Genomic DNA, 12,057 nt, shown 5'->3' on the forward strand with positions numbered 1-12,057 from the left:
CCACGACGACCGCGATCGACGACCTGACCAAGGGCTGAGGTTCTGAGCGGTTGCCTGACGGAAATGCCAAAGACAAAGCTCCTTGTTTAAGCACCGTAGTTATATATGTGCTGCCCTGATGACATAAAGAAGGACAACATAAACTCGTGCGTGTATGTGCTGTTCTCCTTTCGTCCCTCGAAAAAGCGCCTTGTTGATCCATAGTGTACAGCCAGAACACCACAAAAGAAAACAAAAATGTTCGCGTAAAGCTCCACTGGCTACGCTTCACATACGCGTTCGCCAGCTTTGAATGATCTCATTAACGGGAGATGCAAAATTATGAAGTCCGAAATAATACTTAAAGCACAATGAATACAAGTTTTGGATATCGATGTGCCTCATCGTGAATGCGGTAAAAGCATGGAAACATGAGGCAGGCCAAATATATATGATGTCGTGCTAGTAAGAGCATGGCATAACCTGACACAAAGTTACTGATGCTCGACAAAAGCTCAGAAAATGGATAGATATCAATAAAATGTATACCACAAAGTGTGCTTCAGCCGGCCCACTCCCTGTTTAAATTGGGTAGCGATATGCCAGCGTTTATGAAAGGACGTGAGAGCAAAAATGGTGTTGCCGTTGCACCACATAGTGACCTGATGGCACAGTGTTCGATCGATAGTACTGATCAACTGTCATTCGCATCATATGTTGAAGTTGACGAGAATACACGAAAGAGCATTCAGTTATTTCAGCTGAAATGTTTATTGGCTAACCAGTCGGCTGACAGCCCCGGTTGCAAAATAAATGCATGCATGTCATGCGTAGGAAGCAGAAATGTTAACCTACAACTGACGCGCGTCAATATTGGTCAAAATCATGATAACGTTTGCTTTCTTTTTGTGACAGAGCTGGAGAGAATGCACGGATACATTCGTTTCAGAGCCCTTTTTATCACATTTTATTGCCAACTAGCTTTGATTTATGCCTATCACGGCACGTTCTTTGCACTAAGCAGTCCCTGCCGTGCTAGCATCTGTTATCTGAGATAGGACATGTATAACGCTGTAGCCAGGCTCCATTCTTTTTTTAGTTGAAGCACCCAGCTGTTTAGGCATTGTATTTTTTACGCATGGTGGTGGTACAAGAAAGCAACTTTTAAGGAGAAAGTGTCTAAATCTGGCCCTCAGCGGTAATGGGGTGGTCAGCCAATTGAGATTCACGGGGCGAGTCAGCGCTGTATACTTTATCCGGTTAATTGCGCTGCGCGGGGATATAGGAATAAAACAGGAATAGCAGTGAAATACTATATAGGAACAAACTTACTCAGCTAGCTGTTTGTTTTTTGTTTGTTTCATCTGATTTATGAGTGGTATGCACCTTCACGTGTTTTCTCTCTCCCCTTACCCCATATTTACGGCATTCCTTGACTGTACAGAGCACGTGCTCAATCAGACCGACTTTAACCATGCCTTTGGGAAACGCCCCACTCCCCTATTCCACCCCGCGCCTACCGTCACTGCCTGCAGCTTGAGGATCGCTATAGGAGATATTGACTCGAACCTTGCTTCAATGAGCGGCGACCTATTGTCAGAATAGATTCGAGTTTTCTTTCTTCGGTCGCTACACTATGTGTTATAGTGTTTCCATCTGAAGAGGGGCAACAGCCGGCGTGTCCAATCATTGATTGAAACTCTCAGATTATGGAATGAAAGGAATCTATTTTCAATTCTTTTGGAAAACAGTATTCACTTTTCTGTTCCAATGCCTGTGCAGCAGGGGCAGATCACTATTTCTCTGCACTCTTTGGTCATTCGTTCCAAAGAGAATTGTCGCCGTAGTAGTCCTCGGCCCGCTCGCACGGCAGCGCCTCGTCCGGGTGGCGGCACTCGAACTGTTCCTGGTCGAACAGCATATCGTCCTCGCAGCGAAACGTGTGCCTCTCGAATTCCCGCTTCCCCCGGCTTCCGGCCCTCACGGTGCACACATGGAAGTAGACGCAGCCGAGCTCGACATCCGCGTAGTAGCCGTACTGGCGGTCGACGCAGTTGAAGCTAGAAGTCGGCGGCTGCAGGACGGGCCGCCCGTTAGACGCCGTCGGTGCGTGCAGCGCCATGGAGGTCTTCAGCCCCAGGCTCGCCAGCACTACCTCGGAGGACAACAGCTGGTCCAGCAGAGACGCGTCCATTAAGAGAAAGAAAAAATTGCAGCCGATTTATCTTCATTTGCCAGATCCGAAGTACGCACACCAGCATGTCGCTGTTCATCTCGCTTTCGGTTCGGAGTTAGGGTTTCAAGGTTAGACTTTAGGCAAAGATTGGAGAAATCGGCACTTCAGGAAGGGAAAGGGGGGGGGGAGGGGCTTAGTGGTAGCACGCTACAAAAAGTTTGGAACACTTAACCCGCCCTATGAGGGCAATGCGATAGCGGTTTGTCTTGGATTGATTGCACGCGCATGGCAATTGGTCAAGACGGCGGCACACAGTGCAGTTCCCGTTTGCGTAGAACGGTTGGGCACTTTTTAAACGTATCACATGAGCATCACTGCTCTGCGCTAGCGGAATACAAAGAAGAGGAGAAATCATGCGATGGCAAAGGTGAGCCCACCAATTTCTTCTGGCGGAGAGAGTGTCGTCTGCTAGGCCGTTCTTATTAGTGAAAAGTCACTCCTGCACATAACCGGCTGCTCTGCATCGAGCCTGAAGAAGCAACGACCACATTATTATCAGTATATAGAGAGCGGTCGATATATATTTCCGATAAACCGCGTAGTTGTGTCTAACTCATCGATGTCGGAGTTAATTCAGTTACATGCCCTCTGCACGACACCTGTAAACAAAACTGTAAACGACACCTGTAACTGCACGACACCTGTAAACAAACAAGCTGCGGCAGGTTAGCGCGACAATTCGGGTTCCCGGGGTTAGGAAACTGCAACGCATTGCCCGGGCGTGCGAGGCCTCAGAAGCAAGCAAAATGCGAAGAAACGCCTACGTTACAAGCGCGCTATTTACGCGGTATTCGAGTACAGTCGAAAAAGCAGCCACCGAGTTGCGCACCAGTTATCGTCAGCCGCTGTAAACGCACTGAGAGCATTATCTCGCACCCGACGACTATCTCTTCGCGGCGCCGGCGGCAGTCCAAGCCACGCTTTCCATTATTCGTATTAAATCTTTGAGCGGCTGTACGCTCTGTTCAGAAGAAGTGTCACGCTTGCGAATTGCCTTGGTACTAACACCACTAGATGCAAGCTTGTGCTGCGTGTGCGCGAAGTACTGTACTGGTCGCTAGCGAACTGTTCTATCTCAGGATGTGCGAAATGCGTTTTTCTTTTTTCACTTGCTCGTACCTGTAATGTTAAGACTATAATGAATCGTGTTCACTAGCTTGTTTGGATAACTTGCGTTTGCATACATGTTGGCAACGCATGGGGATTCATACCGGATAGTAGTACTTGGCAGGAAGGAAAACGTTGTAATCTCGTTTTAAGCACAAATCACGGCAGGAGCAGGAAAACGGATCTTTGCGTTTGTTAATGCCCCCTTGTGCGGATCGTAGCGCAACATCGTTGTTGCAAACGAAAAAGGAAACAATGGCTGCATACCTTATTGCCGACGGGGCTGTGGTACACCGAGTTTTCCGGCATGTCGGGTAAGTGGAGGTCTCCCCTCGGGGATAGATTTATTACGGGAGTCGGCTTACGGGCAGTCTTGTCAACGGACCCCGTAGAAACCATATAATACTTATGGGAGTCTTCGCACGGTTTCGCCAGGTCGGGATAGTGACACTCCGATGTTCGTTGGTCGAACACAGTCGGTACCGGGCAGGATATCTTGAAGGCGGTAACCGAGCCACCCATGGGCGTGCACGCGTAATATGACCTGCACCCCGAACGCACGTCGGCGTAAGGTCCGTCCGGAAGCCCGTCGCAGCTGAAAGCTTCCTCCGTGGTCCGCGACACCAGCACGCTTTCGCGAAGAGTGAAAGCCTCGTTGATGCCGTAGTGGAAGACAGCCTGCTGACAGGCTTCCCAGCTGGTCGCGTTCGCAGGCACGCAGGCAAAGTGGAGCTGGTCGAACACCTTCTCTTCGGGGCAGTAGTAGCTGAACTTGCGCTGAGCTGTCTTGGTGCCTATGACCTGCGGGTTGCAGATGTGGAAGACGCGGCAGCCGTACGCCGGGTCGGCGTAGAATCCGTATGATCGGCCCGTGCACGAGAATGGGCTGTCGATGACGGCCTGCGTCGAGTTGTCCCCGCGCACGCGACCAGCCGAGTCCAACAGGGCACCGATGAGCAACGTCAGCTCAATCCACTCTGCACGCGCAAGGCATCACGTGGTGAAACGACTTATCGGCGTAAAAAGACACCTTCCTATCTGCACATGGTGAGGCGTAAGGAATGGGTTTAAAAGATGAATCTGGCTCTATGTCCGCGGAATGAAAACCTGAAAGCTAAGAAACATCTCATATTTCGGTTTGGTTCTGCGTATCGGATTTGACGTCCCAAAGCGACTCAGGCTACGAGAGACGCGGTAGGGGAGGGCTTAGAAAATTTCGACCAATTCGGGTTAATAACGTGCATTGATATCGCAGAGAATGCGAGCGCCTTGCTTTTCGGTTCAATCGAAAAGCAGTCGCCAGGCCGCGATTTGATCCAGCCTCCTAACCACTGCGCCACCATGGCGGGGCGTTTCATGCTTCAAGGCCCATAAGAGAATGATTCTTAAATCTCATTAAATAATAGAATCAGTATTGAATAAACAATGTGTAGTACTTTGGTAGTACTGCTAATGCCTTCATTGTAGTATTGAAACTTAGCCCCGCGGTGGTGGTGGAGTGATTAGGGCGCTCGACTACTGTGCCCAAGGATGCGGGAACGAATTCCGGCCTCGGCGGCCGCTTTTCGACGGAGTCGAAAAGCAAGGCTCCCGTGTGCTGTGCGATGTCAGTGCACATTAACGGACCCCATGCTGTCGATTTCTGGAGCCCACCACTACGGCATCTATTATCATAGCCTGAATTTTTCTTTCGGACGCTAAATCCCCAAAAACAAACCGAAGCTGTAAATCAAGAAACAAATGCCTATAGCTTCGTAAACTTATGCATAGCATTTGGCGGCTAAGAGCGATTGTGACGTGTCAATCCTAGTAAATACCACGCCAACGGTTTCTTCTTGAATAATTTCAAGGAGCATAATTTTCGGATAGGGAAAGAGAATATAGGGTCAAAAATGCAAACCATTTGCAAAGCATACATTAGGAGCGACAGAAAAATAAACAAAGTATGTTCACGTTTAATTATCTCAAATAAGGCTTTTAGGTAGTTCTTAACTAGGTAAGTGAGACTAAAAGGTATATATCAATTATGTCGCTTTAACTACCCTATATTCTCTCGATAAGCACAGAAACATGCAAATCAGACTATGAGTGCTTCCGCGCTATAAGAATGTGACATGTTTTTCGTAAATCAACAAACCTATGATACATCTCAAGGGCGTAGTTCAAGAGTGTGCATAAAACACAACTCACCCATTGCGTCTTGTGCGGGGCAAGTCTGTCCACACACTGCCAGACCGCTCAAAAAAAGAAGAAAATAGAAAAAGATATGACAAAAACTGAGTGGCGAGGGAAATTAACGCGCTGACCACTTTCTGCGGTCATGCTGGCTCACTGAATGCCATGATACTTTCAGAACGGTCACAAGCGGAATTTCACAATTTCACTGTTCAAGTGATTGAAGTCCAGGCAGCAGGAATCGGGCCCCTAAAACCGCCCGGCAGCCTTGAAAAATACTTCTTTTTCCAGCCCTATTTGCAACATCGTACTATGGAAATGAGACATTAATTCAAAGAAAAAAGATAAAGCAATTAATCATCACACTCTGTCTATGCGCTTCCCTTCAATAGCCGCGCAAGTTGGTCGCTACAAAAAAGGCTGCGTTAAGTCCCTTCGAGTATCATGCAAGATACGCGATGTCCAAGTATATATCAGTAAGCGTACGATATGCGATCGATCCGATTAACGACGCAGTGCAACAAAAACGTTACTCTGTTACACCCTTGTTACACGGTCAGAGTTAACCGAGGTTAGCGTAACCGCGGTTACGCGATACCGTGGTTAGCGCATGTTACACGGCGGACCAAACCGTGGTTACGCAACTAACCGCGGTTATCGTGAACCGAGCTTGGCGACCTCGGCTTGCGTCTTTAACCGAGAAGATGGCGGCGTCCATGGACGGCGGCAACGCGACGGCAGCATCCGCGCCCGTGATACAAATTTTCCAAGCAATACTTTTGCGACACAAAACATACTTTTCACCGAAATTATGTTTTATAACAAATATCGTCTAAATACCGCACATATTTGCGTACGGCATTTCATTCCGCCAAAAATTCTTTTCTACCTAAGGGGGCGTTAGCTTCCATAACCGAGTAAAGCTCCTATAACCGAGGATTCTGGAGTGCTGTGTAACAACGACGCACCGCGATTTGAGATAACTACAGTTCAGTTCGGTAATCGCGGTTACGGTAACCGCGTTTAACTCTGTCCGTGTAACAAGGGTATTAAATAAACGGGGCCGTGCGTCGCTTATTAAGATCGTTTTAACCATATCGAAATAGATAGCTTTGAGGTACTGCTCTTCACTTACGACCCCCACGTACTGGTGATAGCCGAGACATGGTTGCAAAGTTTTATTTTTTACGAGGAAATTGTGCCACCGGGCTGCGTACCTATACCGATTTGATCGTGGCTCACGTGGCTGAGGCGTTGCTGTGACTGCCATGCAGGAAGCCAACGTAGAGCTCCTTGATCAAATTCATCAGCATAAAAGTTTGCTTTTGCGTCTAACAACGCATGCTTTCACTTTTCTTTTTTATCTTTTTGCAGTGTATCGCGCACCTGATGCAGCGGATATTATTTTATATCTGGTCTTTTCGATCGTCTAATTTGTTACTGAAATCGGCATTTATTTCTTACCGGTGATTGTAATTTGCCTGCTATCGACTGGGATAAACCGTCGCATGGCCTGTGTGCATCATATGATATTATCTTAGACCTGATGCTGTCATTAAACCTTAAGCAAATTGTTCGTGAATACACCAGAGAGTCATCTGTTCCAAACATAGTCTTTGTTATCCAATCTTTTTTTTTTTTTTTTTTTTTTTTTTTTTTTTTTTTTTTAATGGAGTACTTGAGGTTGAACCTGGAATCTCGGACCATCGTATTTTACACTTCTATTGGGATTTGCCGGTTTATTCCGAGATGCGTCCAGTTAGAATGATAAGGAACTATGTTCGTGTTGATGAAAATGCCATTATCGACGCCTTACAATCCCTGTTAGACAGCACTTGCAGCATCACTTAATGATGCAATAGAATACTGTACTGAACATTTTGTTCTACTTGGAAAGGTTCACATCAACCGTCAAAATACTTGGATAAGTCTAGAAATTCTTCAACTCAAGCGCACATTGAAACGATGCAAGAAGAAAAAAATACCTTCCTTACAAGTTTCAAGTACTAAAACAGAAACTTGTCTCAAAGTTAAAATTCGCAAAGTCTTATTATTTTAAGACAACGCTCCCTCAATGCATCAGAAGCGACCCCAAAAATTTTAGAATTTTCTAGGTCACAAAACTGATCCGTTTAGTAAAGTTCAAATTAATTTCGGGCGGTGGAGGCAACAATAGCTAGAATCCAATGCTAAGATCGTGATTATGGTCTAACTGTTTCTGTAGTGTTCTGTCTATGCTGCGAAAGCTCGCCGATTAAAAACGCGCTGGTGCCGAGAGGCTTTCCAATGCCTTCCTGAAACATTTTGCGGCACTGTTATCCGTGTTCTCAACAAACATTTTTCAAGCTTCCTTACTTTATGGTAATTTACCGGAAGACTGGAGCATGGCCCACGTTGCACCAATCCATAAAAAAAGGCGATAAGCTAGCTATATATAATTATCGATCAATTTCAATCACTTCTTCTTGTAAGCTAATAGAACATATAGGTTCTGACTATCTTATCTCGTTTCTTGTTGATAATAACATTTTATCCTCTTTTAAACATGGCTTCAGACAGCGCAGATCCACTGTGACCCAGTCAGTTACGGCAGTTAGTGAATTCCATCTTGTTCTTAAATTAACAGGAAGCAGTCTACTGGCGGAAGCTGCAAACTGGAACCTTCCCTAATTTACACATCTTAAGTAAAATGTTCCCGAACCAATAAAATGACGTTTGTCCATGGTGCGGTGCTATACCCACTCTATATCACTTCACTTAGGAATGCGTTAGAAGCTCTGCACAAACTAGAAAATCTGAGTGCGGAACAGTGGGAGAGTATGCTCTCCAGCGGCAACCCTATCCTCCAACGAGGATTGATCATCCATGCCCAGCGAGCAGCAAAACTCAGTGGTGCCAACCCTGTGAGACAGAGCTACGCCATCGACGCAAAGAAGATGGGGGAACTCTGTCGGCAATATCTCTAAAGTAGAGCAATAAAGTTTATCCTATCCTATCCTATCCTATCCTATCCTATCCTATCCTATCCTATCCTATCCTATCCTATCCTATCCTATCCTATCCTATCCTATCCTATCCTATCCTATCCTATCCTATCCTATCCTATCCTATCCTATCCTATTCTATTCTATCCATCTTGTTCTTGGCAAATCAGGGCAGGTCGATGTCATTACTTTAGACTTTTGCAAGGCATTTGACACAGTTCCCCATAGTAGACTCATTTAGAAATGAGAAAGTATTGGCGTCCCTACTTACCTTGATGACTATTCCTGCTTACCTTAAACATAGGAAGCAATACGTAGAGGTTAATGGCTGAAAATAAAACCAGCTCCCAGTAACGTCAGGTGTACCCCAATGGAGCGTCATATGCCTGCTGCTATTCCTAGTTTGTATCAATGATCTGCCGGTTTCCATTTCCCGAGAACGTCTCCTTAAAGCTTTTTTCTGACGAGTGTATACTTTTTAACAGCATAAAAGAGCAAAATGATCACTGAATTTTGCAAAATATACCTTTAGCAGTTCTTTAATGGTGTGTTTATATTGGGATATGCAATTAAAAAAAATACTGTCCTTTTGCGAATCTTCCGTAAAACCCATTTTCGTCCTTTCTCTTAGAGCCTGCTAAACTACTTAATTCAAGAATTTACACATTAAATATATATGAGAGTTACAATAACGCATGATTTCACATGGACGGCCCATATGAATGACATATTTACCTCGGCATTTTCCAAGTTGACGCGCCGAACAGAGCATTCACGAAGTCACTTGCTCGAACCCATTTTTGTAAGGACTGACACTTGCAAGCACAGTTTTAAGGCGAAAGCCTTTATGACTCATGCTCGCGGTCACGATCGGGTCCGTCCATCCGTTACTAGCACTAATTAATCATTAGTAATGACAGAGATGACTAATTATAACGCTATCACATGGTGACATCATCGGTCGTGACGTCACGATTAAATGTGACGCCATAGTGACGTCACATTAAATCATGCCTAATAATCAGAACTGACGTCATAATGACGTTGCATCCAGTCATGACGTCACGACTGGTCATGACGCCACCAGACAATTCATGCATAATCGAAGCTGATCCCGCCCGGCGTCCGATCAATTGGTCCGTGCGGCGGCCAGCGTTGGCGGTGCCTCGCTTCCTCGAAAGCCGCACCATACAGCCTGTAGAAGCAAACGCAGTGCCCCGCCGGGGTGGCACAGTGGTAAGACACCCGACTACTGTCCGGAATTCCCGGGTTCGAACCCGACCTCGGCGGCTGCGTTTTGATGGAGGCGAAACGAAGAGGCGTCCGTGTGCTGTGCGATGTCAGTGCATGTTAAAGATCCCCAGGTGGTCGAAATTGCTCCGTAGCCCTTCACTATGGCTCCTCTTTCTCTCTTTCCACTTTAACTCCCACCTTCCTCCCTCCCCTCACGGCGCTGTTCAGGTGTCCACAGAAAACGAGTGAGATAGTTACCGCGCCTTTCCCTTCCAGTGAACCAATTATTAATTAAGCAAACGCAGTACAGTAGGCATCAGCGGTGTTTCAAATTTGTTTACATGAAGGAAAAGCGCTGAATCAAATTTTTTCGTGGGCACCTGACCCGAGACGCAAATAAAAGGTGGAAGGCGAGAGCGAAAGGAGAAAGAGAGACAGAGGTCCCATAGTGGAGGGTTACGGACCACCGCGCTACTAAGTATTTCGACTCATCTCACTTTAGGGGTCGAAAGTGCCCCTAGAATTTAATATCTCCGCGGACCGTTGCCGATTGGAATCGTCTTCCTGTGGCCATTTTGGTTGGTTGGTTGGTTCATGGGAAGGGAAAGGCGCAGTATCTGTCACACTTGCTCTGTGGACACCTGAACCGCGCCGTAAGGGAAGGGATGAAGGTGGGAGTGAAAGTGGATAGAGAGAAAGGGGAACCGTAGTGGAGGGCTACGGAGTAATTTCGACCACCTGGGGATCTTTAACGTGCGCTGACATCGCACAGCACACGGACGCCACTTCGTTTCGCCTCCATCGAAACGCAGCCGCCGAGGCCGGGATTCGATCCCGGGAACTCCGGCACAGTAGTCGGGCGTCTTACCACTGCACCACCCCGGCGGGGCGGTGGCCATTTTCCAATCTTCCAATTTTAGTAAAGCTTTAGAGGAGCATTGTCTTGAGTAAATCAGTGCTGTATTTTCTGTTATTGGTTACTGATTGTAACCGCATGAACTTTTTTTTTTAATTTTTATTTTTATCTGTTAATTTTTAAATGTCTTATATTGTCCCTACTGCATGAGCCAAAATATTGGTCTGCAGTATTTTGAAATAAATAATTAATGGGCGTAAGTGTGATCAGCACGAAAGAATCGTGGGATGGGGGTACGGGGAAGGAAAGCTATTTAATCACAGTCACTACACCATGAGCTTGAGACTTGAACCTTTCGCATCTCAATTCATTCGTTATCCTAAAGGTTTCTTCACTACAGCCACTTGTCTGAAATGCCTGCTGAGGATGTGCGTGCTCCATCCACTCACTGTTTTGAACAACAGGTGACTGGATTGCTTGCGGCAGCGTACTTGTTCCTGAGCAGGCATGTCGCGCCAGCTTTCTTTAGGAGGATAGCGATTCTTGTTAAAAGCGGAGTAAACTAACGTGTTTTTCTATCTTTCTTCGCAGCTACTGTAGAAAAATTAGATGTGGTTTAGCTTGAGGCTAAACCTGGAGTTATGCGAGAGCAATCTGCATGGCTACGCTTAGGTTCGGCTTGAAAGTAAAGACATGGCTTCTGCACGTGGTTTCAGCTTTATTTATGTCATAGGCGGCTCTTTTGACCAGTAAAGTGCGATGAAGGGATAGCTTCTATCGCGTGGTGATCCGAAGCCCTCTACTACGGCACCTCGTTCTCTCTGTTTTCGCTTCCACCTTCGCGATAGCGTAAGCTACCAAGCAAAAGCCCGCTTTAACCGAGCCGTATGAACGTGGCTGCGTGGCCTAGCGAATCGATAACGTCAATGCTAGGGTATTGGCAGGCTGATTGTGGTATCACCCTCCCGCATGAAAGGAGAGGTCCGACTTGGCAGCTCCTGCCAAACGTAATGGCAGGAAGCCCCATGTCCAATTAGTGCTCGGCAATATCGTTGTTGTTGTTGTACCCTCAGATAATGGCACATACCCACGAGGGAGATTGGCCACATGAAACCAGTATTAAGGGAGTTATGCTGTTAGATATGAGAATAAAAAAAAAAAACTATAACATATAAATATGCAATATGACAGAAAAAGGCCCTACTGGTCAGAAAACAAAAATGAATAATTTCAACTCAATAAGAACCTGAAGAGGAGAAACGGCGGAATCGGTACACCTAGCAAGGAATCCGACTAGAAGCATTAGCAAATTTGTGTACCGCCGAGCGTACTGTCCCGCTGCTAAAACCCAGCTGAGTAGCTCCAAACGAAAGTAAATTTGCAACAGTCAAGGATATAGATAAATGTTTGCAAGGAATTTCAAGGAAAAGTTTTCGGAGAGAGACGAAACGGCGACAGGTAGGAAAAAAAGGTTCCAACGTCTCGGG

General features: G+C 46.3%; 1 protein-coding gene across 1 annotated transcript in view; it reads right to left on the minus strand.

Annotated features, from left to right (window-relative positions):
- Positions 1–1,388: 1,388 nt before the first annotated feature.
- LOC146186162 (uncharacterized) overlaps positions 1,389–12,057 on the minus strand; it is a 28,538-nt gene continuing 17,869 nt past the window's right edge. The window contains exons 2-3 of the mRNA XM_084605633.1: positions 3,590–4,299; positions 1,389–2,149 (exon numbers count right to left, since the gene is read on the minus strand). Of these exons, the coding sequence (XP_084461759.1) occupies positions 1,796–2,149; positions 3,590–4,299 (1,064 nt within the window). The 3' untranslated portion in view covers positions 1,389–1,795. The remainder of the gene's footprint in view (positions 2,150–3,589; positions 4,300–12,057) is intronic.

The sequence above is a fragment of the Amblyomma maculatum genome, chromosome 6 (assembly GCF_055883805.1).
Source record: "Amblyomma maculatum isolate TAMU_Amacu chromosome 6, ASM5588380v1, whole genome shotgun sequence".
Classification (NCBI taxonomy): Eukaryota; Metazoa; Arthropoda; class Arachnida; order Ixodida; family Ixodidae; genus Amblyomma; species Amblyomma maculatum.